Below are 15,701 nucleotides of genomic sequence, written 5' to 3'. Positions count from 1 at the left end.
ATGACCAGGAGGAAAGTGTTCTTGTGTTGCTGGTGTGGATTGTGCAAAAAGATAGTGTTCTTGTGCTGGTGTGGATAGTGCAAAGATAGTGTTCTTGTGCTGGTGTGGATAGTGCAAAGATAGTGTTCTTGTGCTGGTGTGGATAGTGCAAAGATAGTGTTCTTGTGCTGGTGTGGATAGTGCAAAGATAGTGTTCTTGTGCTGGTGTGGATAGTGCAAAGATAGTGTTCTTGTGCTGGTGTGGATAGTGCAAAGATAGTGTTCTTGTGCTGGTGTGGATAGTGCAAAGATAGTGTTCTTGTGCTGGTGTGGATAGTGCAAAGATAGTGTTCTTGTGGTTGAGTGTGTGTGTGGATAGTGCAAAGAGAGAGTGCAGAATATGTAAGTGGTTAAGCCTGTGCATGGGGCTAGTATACCCAGTGAATGGATGGACAGTGGGTTGGTATATAATGGGATGAGAGGAGAAGGGGAGGGCAGACTGAGGTAGACTAATGCAGGAAAGACCCCCCTCCCCTTTTGCGTGGCGTTGTAAATCTGAATTGCCCTGGGGACAAAGGACCTCCTGGGGATGTCCGATGAGCATGACAGTGACAGGAGTCTCCAACTGAATATGCTCTTCTGTCTGTTGAGAGTTCTGTGTAGTGGGTGGTGGTCATTGTCCAAAATAGTCAGCAACCTACTCAGGGTCCTTCTCCCCGCCACTGTTGTGAAGCAGTCCAGTTAACAACAGCTCCCGCCTTCCTCACCAGCCTGTCCAGTCGCCCTGCATCCCTCTTGTTTATGCTGCCTACCCAGCACACCATAGCATAAACGAGGACGCTGGCAACAACATACTGGTAGACCGCAACCATTCCCAGATATGGTAGAAGTAGCTCGAACACAAAGTCCACTGGAGTCTGGAGCTCAATCCGAACATGACTCTGGTATGCCTACTGGACCAGCTGTATGTGGGTAGATCCAAGTCCCACTGCTGGTGGCTGGTCAGGATGCCATGACACATTTTTGGTTTCTTTATGCTACTGTTCTGCAGCTTGTGGTCAAAGCTTGGATTAGACATTTTTCACAAACCTGTCAACACTGAGAATGTATCGAAGTTTGACTTGAGGGTAGCATATGGAGCCAGACCCCAGTCATGGCGGCTACTGTATCTTGCCTCTCTAAATATGACATTAATTAAAGGAAGGTATGGGCAATTCGCAAATGTGGCCTACAATTTGTATATCTCAACATTAACCAGTAACATTTGTGTGATACATGTATATTTATATATGCAATTTTATATATTAAATTTATATTAATATATACACTTACATTTATTATTTACATATTGCTCTTACTTTTGGTACATATTACATGAACATTCAGTATTTAGATATAATATTTTAAATTTTGTAATTTGGCAATTACACATCAGTTGCTTGAATTAACAGCAAAGGAAAAAAAATAATGTCAAGGAATATAAATAAATGAAGCAATACAACAATACATTTGGAGGGTACGTTGGTCTTGGGTGTGGAAGGTATGCAATTGTTGCATACTGATACATGATGCAATAGCTTTTCGTAGTTTAAATAAGTAAGCACCCAAGCAACAGACTGGAGTAAATTAAATACCCAAAAGCTGTGAAACGGGGGAAGGCAAGGCAGTTTCAGGCTTAAATGCATTTGTTCTAAATTATTAATGTATTTCTCATTAAAAACCTTACATTCAGGTTTTACATTCAGAAGTCAGTGTATTTAAATCTCTAAACATTTTGTGGATTCTCCACAAATAGAAAAAGTGAATTAGTGGTCGAGCATTTGGTAGATGTACATAATATATATACAGACTGTTAGCATGTTACAAATCATAAACATATTTTCCTCATCATGGTACTCATATTCATGCGCTAAGTTTGCCCGCAGTAGAGTAACATTAATAGCCAGCTAGCAGAACTATTCTCAAGTAGGCCAAGCCAGCAGCACCTGCTGCCAGCTGAGGCAGAGAATGAAAAAAGGATTGATGGACCTGTCCTTTCAAGTCAACAATTTGCTATCGTAAACGGTTGATTTGATGGTTATAAGAAACCAAACGTTAGTTACAAACGGTTACATTTCCTATTGGACTACAGATAGCTTTGATTCAACAAGTGACCTTACGATAAAAGCAGTCCAAAAGCTAGCGTTAATGTTGTCAGCTTACCAGCAATGTTATGGACTTCTAGCTAACAAAATGTTTCTGCACTTGTGTGCGTGTCTCTCCCTCTGCCGTGTGTGTGTGTGTGTGTTTGTCTGTGCTTCAATACACAAAGCTAACTTGGCAGTGTTTCAAACCCTCTGGGGTTGTCTACGATTGCAAAAGCACTTGTTACTTTACATAATATTCCTGTAACAGATGTATCTCACAAATGTGATTGGAGAGAACTATGCTGTGTCCTGAAGAGTTATCTGAAGTTGAGCTACGTAGAGACATGCTCCTACCTCCGAGAGAAGGGATGCTACTACTGTTGCTGCTACACAAATTTTATTATTTATTTTATTTATGCATGTATTTAAACATTTCGTTCGCTAAAAGTTTTTATTATTTTTGTATTCATAAAAAAGTTTATGTCTGTAATGCAGACAAACAATGTAAAATAAATGTTATTTCAAGTTTAGCAATTTAATGTGTCATTTGTTATTATTTGTAGTATTTACTTGTTGTATTTTTAGATGCAACCCCCTCCCCCCACAAAAACCAACATATCCGCTTTATATATCCGCCTTCATGTTCATGAAAATATTGGCATCGGACTTGGCCATTGAAAAACCCATATCGGTCTTTCACTAGTATAATTGAACGTCTTGTGAATAATTGTGAAAAAGTATTCCAGTGTGTTTGAAGGGCGTGTGGGTTTGTGTGTGTGTGTGTGTGTGTGAGAGAGCGTGTATGTGCAAGAGGTGTGTGGAGGTTCTGTTTTACATAATGTTTTCTCTAAAGAAAAAGTATAAAAAGAATAATAGAAGATAGACATAGTAATACAGTTAAATATAAATATAATCATAATAAATATAAAAGCCTCTGGAAACATGATCCCATTTTACACATTGGACTAGTGGAGCAGCAAGAGAAGTCTCGTCACGCGTCGTCCCCTTCTAATGCAGCTGAAGCAGCCTCTCTTACGGCCCTCAAACCGTACCGCTCCCCACCAGACATGCTGATAACTGAGGTAAACATCAGGTATCTGATGAGCTAGATTTACTATTCGCTTCAATTCAATTTTAGGATGATCGCAAGCTAACTAGCGTGTTACATTTCATGGAAGAACGTATTGGTAGGCAACATGTGTTGATACAATTGTTTACATATTTGCTGAGTTGAGCATTTGAAGGTGAGTTGAGCATTTGAAGGTGACTTGAGAGGAAAAACTTAAAATATTGAGAAATATTTTCATTGACACATATCCCTTTAACTCCCACTTTATTGCTGAGTGTCGATATTATTCCAAAATGTCAAACTATGTTTTCCAACGTTTTCATACACAGAGAGTGATTGAAATATGCAGACCTGCTTTTGGGCCGTGCAGAACAACCATCAGTGGCCACTAGGGGGTATAGAGTTTCATTTTAGGAAAGCTCTGCATTCTCACTATTCAAGGTGTGATTCAAGCCGCTTACTTAAGCTATAAGCATGAGATTTTTTAAAAGAGGCATCCCTACCTATCACAAGCCCAGATAATGCTGTTTGATCATGTGCAGTAGCTGCTGAAAAACAAAGTTGCCATGTAAGTTTCCCTTAAATAACAGTGATAATATTAGAATATATAATTACATCATTATTAGACAGTATTAAATGTACCCTGAAGGCTGTACGCTGCTCTGAAAATGCTACTTCAGGGACTACCTGGCATTCAAAACCCTTGATACAGTGCCGGGCTGAAACATTCATGTCCAGATTTGATATCTGATAGGGATCAATCTGGAAGTGGATGCCTTCAGCACAGTAGCACAGTAATACAAGCACCAGAGACTTCCAATCAATAGATCATCAGCCTTAGAACAATGCAAAATGCATTACGGTGTTAACATGGTTTTGTAATAAATTAGTACATTTCGTAGCACAGAATGCTGTATATGAAAATCTCTGTTAAACTTAAACTTGGTGCTCCATATGATTTGCTGTCTAAAGCCCGCCAAGACAAAAGGTATACCTTTAACCTTGAACAAGTTAATACAGAACATTTCACTCCATGCAAACCTCACACTCTGCAAACCTAGACTTCTTTCTCCATCCCTCAAAGATAACACAAGAAAGGTTCCTTAGAAATGTTAGCATACTTATGAGCTATTTTGCGTTCACCATTTATGGATGATTGTGGGACGACCCTGTGTGAGCATAAAGTTCAACAGCTTCATATGGAAAAGGGTCGGACAGAAAGATTTCAGTTCAAGTCGTTTGAAGTCAGTTGAGGCCCAAGCATTACACCTGGCATGTGATGGTTCAGTTCCTTAGAGTTGACAAGAGTTAGACTTCATGCCATTTCATATGACTCTGACAGCTGAGGATGTCCTAATGTGAACACACTTAATCGTGCATAGTTCAGGTATTTATCAATTTGTCCAAAGCATCTAGAAAACATTTGATAAGATAATAGTGAATTACAGAGATATCATATTAAAACCAACAATTATCATTAAAATACTACTACTGATAATATTAATAATTATTATTAAAATAATAATGATAATCATCAAGAAGAAGAAGAGGACAAATAATACCACAACTCAAGTGAACAAAGGGATGGACAGCACTAGGTAGGTCATTCCACCACCGAATTACCACGAACGAAAAGAATCTTGCAGAATGAACTGCAGTCTTGCAGTTTGGCAGTTTTTATGATTTTTGTCCAAATAACAAGCTGTAATCAAGGGGAAATCAAACATATTCGGCCCCATACAGATGTCACAGTTGTCACCCTAGTATAACCCTCATTTAGATCATGAAAGAGTAATAAATACATTTATGGTAAAGAATCATGCACTCTCTTCCTCTTGTGCAGAAACTGCTTACAGAAACAAACTGCAAAAATTCTGTCCAGGTGGCCAGGTAAACTCCTGCCATACAATTAACTTTCCGCCGAGGCGTGGAGTTTGGATATAGGTGTGGTGACATGTTCTTCTCTGAAACAGTTGAATGCGCCAATCACAAGTCGTCACTGGCCACAGCTGACCAATTACAACGTCACTGGCCACATCTGATTAATCGGTCAAAAAATATCACACTTCCTTTATTGGAAGAGTGGAGCATGTTTCTGTATAAGCAAGGAACCAAGAGCAAACCTGTATTAATTGCATTTACCCATGTCTTGAATATCCTCGTGGTAAGCACATATCCTGGCAGGCTTTTAAAAAAAAGAATAAAATGCTTGTTTTGATAGGTTAAACTCCTTTGAAGACTTGAGTCCATGCGAAGACTTAAATGCTCAGTCAGCAGTAAACGGATATCATGTAAATGCACAATAATGACACATCTTGTTATTTCTATTTGAAAATTATAGTCTAATTAGGCCAAGGCAAAATAAATTCAACCCCAGCAAGTTTTCCACAGAAGATCTATTTTCTTGGCCGCAGCGGAATGCTTGCGTTCAGGTTCAAATTCAACAACACAAACACAGCTCACAACCTCCCTGATCTTCTGCATTCCCCATCCATGTAGACTAGTGGTTACTGCTGCTGTTGCTTCTTACGCATGGGGGTCAAAAACCCAGGTGAAGGAAATGGAGGAATACCATACTGTAGATACCTGAGATGAACCTAATATGCTGTTGAATACCATAGATACCTGAGATAAACCTAATATGTCGTTGCATTCAAATCTTACAATCAATCATTCACATTTGGGAAAGGGGGTGAAAGTAGCCTACTAAAAAAAACCTTGGATTCCATCCAAATAGTTGTATTTCCATAGAAAATAGAGTCGACCTCTTCTGCTCTCACAAGGCTCACGGCAACAAGTGCCAGAATGTCTGCTGAAACATTTAACATTTCATCAAAGATGGAAGCTAAGCGTTTCAGTACCTTTCTCTCAAGATGCAAGTCTGTTGTATTACACAAATTTAGATTATTAAATAAGATATTAGGTTAGATACTGTATTTCTATTTTATTGTACAGGTTCAAAATCCCCACCCTAATTAACAGTATGAGTTAGTCTGAAGGGATGTCGCTAGGGGCATTTTTAAACAGTTCTTGCAAGTTTACAACCGAAGAAGCACTAGGGTTGATGTCTTATAAAAGCGCTTCTGATGAACACTGTCCATCCTGTGACGATATATCCATCTTCTTACGCTGTAATCTGGTCTGACGCATTCAGTTTAAAGGTATTGCTCCACAATGCTATTGGTCAGCTTAAACCAAACCCCTCACTAATTAATTGTACCTGTCTCTGCCAACTTATTGCCTGTACCGCGCGCACTGAAGCGTTTCCCTTTTTGTGCAACTATGACAGTTTCCTGTTGCTAGGTACAGCAATGCTATGAAGTTCTGCTATTACTATTGAACCCTGTCAAAAAGTGTAACATTAAGTTTCTGTTTGTTTGATGTATCTGTCATTTATCTGTAAATGTAAAAGTAAAGTCAGGTATTAAGCAGATGCTTTTGTGCAAAGCAACTTAATGTCAGTTGTTAATGGCGCTATATACATGAATTTAGCTGATTATAAAAATTATAGTTTTGGTTCTATGCATATATCTAAGTATATATAAGGGCAAGGGATTTGCACAAAACATATTTCTTTCCTTCTAGTGAAACCCGTCTGTTAGAAATCGTGGAGACGGCTTGTGAGACGTCTGACTTTGAGTGCAACAAACTACTGGAGCAGATAGAAGACCAGGTGGAGACATGGTGGTTCCACAGGTACGTGTACCAGTTATGCTTTCATATCTGTGAAGTAAGCTAGTTTGCATGTTAAATATTTGTTAAAAGTAAAAATTTTACTTACACAAGAGGAACAGGACCAGTGATTGTTTAGTGAAAATGCTTACACAAAAACACTACACACTCTTCAAATATATGCATATATACAAGGGAACATATACATATGTACACATTATTTTCACTAACAAACAAGCACACCTGACACAGACAGACAAACACATGTAAGTTGGAAGTCATAGCAGCAGTTCCAGCAGTTGTGCAGGTGGGTGTCTGTAGAATGGTATACACTATTTGTGCAGTGAGTTGTTAAGGTCAGTTTAAAGTGGATTTTCATTGTTTTATTGACTCTTATTATACGGCTCTTCAGAACGTTCCAAAAAGTACCGTTGATTTGAATGGGCCATCCCTACGTCATACCCATACATTAATTCCTGCTAGCAGACCTCTGCCAAAGATAATCACCGCTGTCATTGGCAACGGGTTTTGTACTTCTAATTCACATCTTTCATATCATTCCGCCAGAAGTCCAGTCATTTTAACGCAACAGTAGAGAGTAATTTGAAGTCAGCAAGTAATGGGTTGCTATGCAACACCTGAAACTTCAAAGTTCTATTTGCTTGAAGAACTATTTATTTCTAAACGGGACACATGAAACGGCACCTAAATCATTAAAAAGAGGTATGTTGGAGGAATGTCTTCTATCGTTCCGTCGGTCATTCTCCAAAAATAATTCCCTTCTGGACGAAACAACACCCTCCGCTGCGCGTCGGGGTGTTGTTCGCCCCGTCGGGAATTATTTTTGTAGAATGACCTCCGGACAATACATTATCCCTTACTTAATTTTCATTGTTTTATTTCCTTATGTTCACAGGCAGCTGGAGGCTCCAGATCTTTTGGAGTGGTTATGCATCCAGGAGCTTAGACTGTGCTGTCCTCCAGGACACTTTGGGCCTGACTGTGCACGTATGTACCCATCCTTTCTGCTCAGATAGATAGATACACTTTTATTAATCCCTTTAGGGAAATTCAGTGTATGAGTTGAATGTTATTGAATTCTTAAAAGGGAGTTTTTGTCCCTTGGACAAAATAAAACATTTCAGTACTCCTCATGTTGTAGGTCAAATAAAATCCAAATGTTCTTGTTAGGCTTGGGATTGATGATTTTTCATACATCGATAATCAAAAAAGGTTTCCTGATGATTAACAATATCTGCAGTTTTTCCAGATAGAAATAGTACAGGCGTCTTTACCCCAACTTACTCTTCATTAGCTAAGCTGCAAAGTGTCATATTAGGAGGCACCCCTAGATAGAGCCGTGTTAGCCTGCCTAGTTCTGAACAAGCAGTTGAGTTGTATGGTCAAATTGTTTCATTATAATAAATGTACAGGCGAATAATGTCAGAAAATCATGAATTTAGGCACAGTGAATGAAAATTAAATTGTTCATTTCGTGCCCATTCCCATGACCGATATTTTGTCTAGCCTACATGAAACAATATGCTTCTGTTAAACATTATGAAACATTCTGAAAATGTTTATGAAATGTTAAAAAGCATCTAAGAAAAATGACAATGTTACTGTTCCCAACTTGTCAACACTGATGCTGTGGTCTCACAAGACGTATATTGTGTTAGGGTCTTTCCATGTGAAATCTCAGATTTCCTTGTTTGCTTATATAAGACGCCCAAACATCTCAAAGAAAGGTATTCAAAATTGTATCTCCAAATTTCAAGAATTGAAAGACTTCTGTCTCAGGGTACACTTACCCCCTATTTGAGAAGGCCGTTTTGATAACTTCAGACTAGTACAAAATATTTTCAGCCCTGTAGCACCTGACCCACTTGACCATTTTTGCTCCTGAAGGTGGTGCCTTTTTTTAGTATGGATGTTTCCTGAGGAGACCGCAAAAGAGAACTTTTCGATCCTACTCTTTGAAGCAGTCTACAGGGTGTCCCACTATTGCAATACATAGACATTTGGTTGGTACTTCATACTGTCCCTCCAGGAGGGTCATTAAGATTGGCGTTTTTACAGGGAACTAGATGTTTTGGCATTTGACAGGTGTGTCAAAAATGTAAATGCCATGTAGATAGCTTTGTGAGGCATAGTCTGAACGCATTACGGTTCAAAGGTGATGTGCATAAATGCACCTCCAACTGCAAAGATAATACATTCTACTGACAGTAAAGACCCAGAGGGTGTCCGACTAATTATATATTTCACGAAGTCAGAATGGATTGTCTTACCATCTTGTGAGTTGGTGGAAGCATTTCCTTTTAACATTATAGCTAAATGTCCACTCAATAAACCAACCTAACCACCTTAAGCAAGCCAACTAGTACAAACAAACTAAATACCATTTTATAGACAAAAAAAGAACGTAAAAGCTACAACATTTGTGAAAACTAGAGCGTATGAGACCTTGTGGGTGATGGTGTTTCAGGAGGTAGAGGAGTCATTTAGCAATCAGAAGGTTGATAGTTCCATCCTGACTCCTCCTCACCAAGTGTCAAGGTGTCCTTGAGCAAGACCATGAACCCCCAATCTCTCCCAATGTGCAGGTTCGCAACTTAGATAGAAGCCACTGCCATTGGTGTATGAATGGGGAGATGTCTGAGGCATTCATCTGTAAAGTGTTTTGAGTGCACTATGAGTGGAAAAGGGCTATATAAATGCAAATATTAGCAAACGAATATCTTTGATTAATTTAGTTATGTAAATTAAATAAAAATATGTAATGAAAATAAGTGATTGCATAAGTATTCACCCCCTTTATATAGACTGACCTAATTCAACAGAGGTCCAGCCAATTGGTGCTAGAAGTCTCACAATTAGTGAAATGGGGATCAGTGTGCAGTGAATGTGTCTCAAGTGATTGAAGTATAACGACACCTGTGTCTGGAAGGTCCATTCACTGCTCAGTATTCAGTAATCAGTATTCCTGGCTATTGTTAAACCATTAAGACCCAAGATCACTCTAAGCAACTCAGAAAAAAGGTTGTTGCTTGCTTTGCTCGCGACAAGAGTTGAAGAAGGTTTAACTTTTCAACAGGCAATGCATGCGTCAGCCAATCATATTGCCTTTCATGCATAACTGACAGCACAGGCACTAGCCAATCATATCCCGTATATGCTCACGTCTACAGAGTGGCGAACTCAAAAAAAAAAACATGGCTGCCAAACTCCGTAGATGGTCGTATTTGTACCTACAAGTTGGTTGTTTGACTTTTTTTTGGTTAGATTTTTTAAAAGTTACCGAGAAATAGACACTGTACAATGTAAAAACCCCTTTTAGTGACGTGATTGGTTTGTTGACCTGTCAATCTCACTATAACGTCTCCGTTATCAACAGAACCGCATGCGCCAGACTCCTCCTCCACCGTCCGTTGCATCGTAACGCCCGACTCACATTGTTGCGTTGATGCAACGGACGGTGGAGGAGGAGTTTGGCGCATGGGGTTCTGTTGATAACGGAGACGTTATAGTGAGATTGACAGGTCAACAAACCAATCACGTCATTAGTAAGCTTTTACCCTGTGAGTAGTAGCATGCTAACCCTAACCCATCATTAGACAGTGTGCTCAGACACCTCGCAAATCCTATGATACGTATTTCTCAGTTACAATAAAGGGGTTTTTACATTGTACAGTGTCTATTTCTCGGTAACTTTTAAAAAATCTAACCAAAAAAAAGTCAAACAACCAACTTGAAGGTACAAATACGACCATCTACGGAGTTTGGCAGCCATGTTTTTTTTTTTTGAGTTTGCCGCTCTGTAGACGTGAGCATATACGGGATGTGATTGGCTAGTGCCTGTGCTGTCAGTATGCATGAACGGCAATATGATTGGCTGACGCATGCATTGCCTGTCGAAAAGTTGAACCTTCTTCAACGCTTGTCGCGAGCAAAGCATGAAACGCAACGCACGCGAAACAAACGGAGCCACAATTCAGTTCGGCAAAGGATGACGTCACCCCATGCAAAGTGAATGGGGATGCGTTAACCCTGACGCATCAACGGCTTCCAACGCAACAATGTGAGTCGGGCGTAATTGTGAGACTTCTAGCACCAATTGGCTGGACCTCTGTTGAATTAGGTCAGTCTATTTAAAGGGGGTGAATACTTATGCAATCACTTATTTTCGTTACATATTTTTATTTAATTTAAATAACTGTGTAGAAATCTGTTTTCACTTTGACATTAAAGAGAGCTATTTTGTGATTTTTTTTGTCCAAAAAGCCAACTTATATTGACCATGACTGATTTATAAAAGCCATAAAAGGGTAAAACATCCAAGGGGGTGAATACTTATGCAAGGCACTGTATTCATTTTTGGGTGTGATATCTTTTGTAGAGTGTCCCTCAGGACCTGATGGTGCATGTGGGGGTCTGGGACGCTGTGAAGGTGATGGAACTCGTCTGGGAGATGGAGGGTGTGTTTGTGACCCAGGGTACTCAGGACACCTCTGCCAAGAATGTGCTGACGGCTACTACAGAGAGAAGAGCTCAAATGGAACACAGCCCCCCTGCTCAGGTAACAAAGCATGCACTGGTCTTTAACATCTAGCTCCATGGTATTTTATTGGTAAATACAAATTTCCATTTGTATTGCATTTTCTATGCGTTCATGTTTAGTACTTCCTATGCCATTGTGCCATGTTGTCGGTTTATTTTCTAACATACCTCGAGCAAACACACCCACTACGATGGAGAGAGAGAGAAAGGGAGATTTTGAGATATGGTCCATAGTGTAGTTTCTCTTCTTCGTCGGCCTTGTCTTCAAATGCTGCGATATCCCCGCAATGCTCCTTGTTCTCTCACCACATGTAGTGGTTGATGTTATTTCAAAATATAATTTGTATTGATATGACTTAATATCTTGAAATAACGTGATTGCATCTTGAAATTATGTCTTACTATGTTAGGCTTTCTCACGGCAAGGACCCAATCGCAAACCAGATTGCAAAAAACTCTATAGAAAAAATTCTATTTTCTTCCAAAAACAGAACACGCAAAAATGTCCAAAAAGGGCAAAAACACAATTCCAAAATGGCAAAACACAGAAGAGCAAAAATCAGAAAGTCCAAAAGAGATAACAGGCAAACAGAATTCCAAGGGCAAAACACAGAAGATCACAAAACAGAAAATCGTATACAATACCACAGGCACTCGGGAAAAGACATGTTCGGGCATAGACCCGCATTGAAAAGAATTATAATCCAACAGTGAACTAAAGAGGGACAGAACAATATATAGCAGGGGGAACAGAATTACACAGGTGAAACATTTCAGGTAAAGCTATCAACGATAATTTGGGGCAAGGATAATTAACACAGGTGAACCGAATTCATGCACAAACTTTCAACGAAATGAATGGGAACAGAGCAATACACGGGTGAAAACAATAAGGGGAAACAATTAGGCCAACAAATCACGGGTAAAATGGGAAACCGGTGAGTTACTGAAAAGGTCAGGGAAAGGCAGGGGGCGGGGTCTGCAACCAATAACAAACGCACATGGCCTGATCACAGGAACAAAACAAACATAGGAAAACACGTAGCAAAACAGTAGCAAACAGAACACAAGCAGTGATCGCAATACAAATGTCTTAGATCGCTGGGATCTTAACATACTGGGCCCTATCTTGCACCCAGCGCAATTGACATTGTCACCGACGCATGTATCATTCCTATCCTGCACCCGGCGCACAGCGGGATTTTCCCTCCAGAGGCGCGCGTCGAAATGAACTTGCGCTGACATGGGCGGGGGCGGAACAGAGAAGGCGTTTCTCTGGCGCAAGTGGTATTTTGCAGTTTCAAAACAACGCCGTGCGCTGTTGACCAGAAAAACATTGTACTTCTCTCGTCTACACGAGAGATTTACACCAATTTTTTGGCAAGCCATATATAATTACAAGGAAAATAAAGTAGCCTATTTACCACATGAGGAAATCATTGTGATATCCATATCCAAGATATTTAAAAAAATAGGCATACATGTAGCGTACACATTGACCCAAATGATTCAGGTCAATTGTAATGGCAGTGTTGTACCCGATTCAGCACCCTCCGCGGCAGATGCACCTCCTCGATATTTAGTCTTGTAAAACGCTGTGTCAAATACATTCAACTTGCTCAAAGGAAAATTAAAGTAATTCATTTTGTAGTCATGGCTGGGATAGGCTATATATTTCCAGAACAAAAAGGTGTTCTTTTGCGTTCGCTTTTATACGAGGTTTTTGGAAGAAAAACATCGGTTGTTTGTACTCTTTAGAACAGTTCTAAAGACTATAATCACTTATGTTCTCTTCTCTTCCATCTCTTTTACAAATAATGAAATCGTAGTATAGTATTTTTCCCTGCGTTTGTTTAGGCGAACTGCTTTCCTTTCCGATCAAGCGAGTGGTGCGCGCTCCCTCGAGGGGGTGCATCTGCCGCGGAGGGTGCTGAATCGGGTACAACACAGGCGTTCTGGGAGAAGTATGGGTTCCCTGGCGTCCTTGGCGCTATAGACTGCACCCATATTCACATACGTGCCCCCCCAGTGTTTTACACATCATTGCCATGAATCATGGATGTGTCAATGACATAAATGAGGATAGATTAGAGGACTTTAGAAGACGTGAGGTTGAACTGCATGTGCCGATGGGTGCAATATTATTACCATGCATACATAACCTAGTGATTCAGTGAGGGTGAACCCAAAACATCGGAAAGTATGTTTTTGTGACTTTTATTTCAAATATGTTGCCACCAAAAAACGAATGCTAGTAACTGAAAAAATACAAACGAGAAATGAAAAGTGGAAACATTTCTCCAAACAAGCATGGGAAAATATTGCCGTGATTGTTTCTGGTAACACACGTTCTGGTGGCCTCACGGTCTTCCTCCAGGTAATTCCGCCATTATAATAACAAGCCGCTATGGAATATGAGCTCCTCGCTCTTAAAGGGTATGTGAGATGACGCTCTGATTGGTTTATTGCATATTACGCCCAAACCACACCTATGGCTGAGTAACCTCCTTTGGACCAACCCATTTGACATTTGCGCTGGGCACAAGTGTGTTTTTTCCGCCGTTATAATAGCAAATGCGCCATAGAGCCGCCCACACAGCTACTTGCGTTTGGCGCTGTCCTACTTGCGTTTCCGATCGTTAAAATAGGGCCCACTATCTTAAAATGTTGAGAGATCTTGAAATAACAAGTTCAAATCTCATAATAATGAGTAAGGTTTTCTTTTTTTCAAATCACATGCAGTTCAGGGCTTCTGAAAAGATCAGTCTGAGGAAAACTTTCTGTAAAAATCTTTTAAATTAAAATGTTTCACACCCACCTCCTTACACTGGAATCAGTACAGTGTTGTTGCATGCTCATTCACTTTATATTTTGACTTTTCTCTCTCTCTTTTTATACCAGCATGCTACAACCCATGTCGAAAGTGTACAGGACCTGAGGACTACAGCTGTCTTGACTGCAAGTCAGGATGGATACTCCATGATAACAAATGTATAGGTGAGTATCAAGAAGAAGAATGACATCAGAAAAACATTCAGATCATACATTTTGAAGATTTAAGTTGTAATCACACATCACACAGTTGATTTGATAAAACTTTGTGGTATTGCTTTGAGGTTCTCCATCATTATGGCTAAGTCATTGGTCTATGTATACACAAACACAGAATATCTATTTGGCTTGAAACCACAAATGAACACAAATATGACAAAATCAGATCTCAGTTTAGTATCAAAAGTAAAGGAAAGCCTGAGTGTACACTTCCTTTTACTATACTCCATTTTAGAATTATGTGTACAGTGGCTATCAGGGATTTGCAGGAGTCCATTACATCTTACATAAAAAGTGTCTGGGTGTTAAATGGGTGAGAATATAGCCAGCATTAAGAATGATCTTACAACAAAATGGGGGCTTCTACTTATAGGGTTATTATCATTAAGTTGAGGGGACGCTTGTGATGCTAAATATTAGCAAAGTAATGGGAAGGTTGGGTGGCAAGCCACATTTTGTGATGCATTGTAAGCAATGTGCCATACATTTGACCCAGTAGAAAGGTGGGAACAGGCAGCAGAAAGCAGGGAGTGTTTGAGGGTGGAGAGCTGCAGTGGCACTTTGTTTAGACAGCAGCACCTGTAGACTAGGAGAAGCCTCCTCTGATTTAGTAATCCAGACATTCTCAAAAAAAAAAAGAATGTAAGGGGGCACTGTAATTGATGTGTTGTAGTTTCTAGTTCAACCCTTTACTTGCCCACATTTGAGTAGCATTACAAAAATTGTCCAACATTTCCAATTGTCCTCTATCACACGGTTAAATTGTCATCAAATGGTCATCATTCAAACTCTGTACTGATAATTCGGCTTGGAGTCCTGAGGATCACCACTTGCTGTCGCCAAAGTTTCAGATCTGTTTCCAGATAGTTTGTTAATCAACACCTTCAAGCCACAATAATGGTCTGTAATTTCATACTTGGAGAAAACCTAGTTTTACTCAAAACAGATGGTACAGTATTATAAATGTGGTCTTTGTCATGTAGTGTGAATTAATTCGAACTGTCCATTTGATACATGTGTCTCACCAAGATCTTTCATCTGTGTTTATTACAGATGTGGATGAGTGTGGTACAGAGTTAGCTCGCTGTGCATCTAATACTTACTGCTTCAACACGGATGGATCTTATGAGTGCAGAGGTTAGTAAGGACGGGAGATTACACGTGACATTGGATGCTTTACATGTTCAATTGATCAATTAATGGGAAACTTCAGTTACTTCATTATTAACCTTTTATATTCTGTA

At 39.7% G+C, this 15,701-nt stretch overlaps 1 protein-coding gene across 1 annotated transcript in view; it reads left to right on the top strand.

Moving 5' to 3' along the window:
* creld1b (cysteine-rich with EGF-like domains 1b) overlaps positions 1 to 15,701 on the top strand; it is a gene marked incomplete at its 3' end in the record, with an annotated part of 88,142 nt that overhangs the window by 52,763 nt on the left and 19,678 nt on the right. The window contains exons 4-8 of the mRNA XM_080854633.1: positions 6,760 to 6,870; positions 7,763 to 7,854; positions 11,246 to 11,425; positions 14,308 to 14,403; positions 15,511 to 15,594. Of these exons, the coding sequence (XP_080710759.1) occupies positions 6,760 to 6,870; positions 7,763 to 7,854; positions 11,246 to 11,425; positions 14,308 to 14,403; positions 15,511 to 15,594 (563 nt within the window). The remainder of the gene's footprint in view (positions 1 to 6,759; positions 6,871 to 7,762; positions 7,855 to 11,245; positions 11,426 to 14,307; positions 14,404 to 15,510; positions 15,595 to 15,701) is intronic.

The sequence above is a fragment of the Sprattus sprattus genome (assembly GCF_963457725.1).
Source record: "Sprattus sprattus genome assembly, chromosome: 16".
Lineage (NCBI taxonomy): Eukaryota > Metazoa > Chordata > Actinopteri > Clupeiformes > Clupeidae > Sprattus > Sprattus sprattus.
Note: the sequence above shows the minus strand (reverse complement) of the source record. Positions and strands in the feature narration are given on the sequence as shown.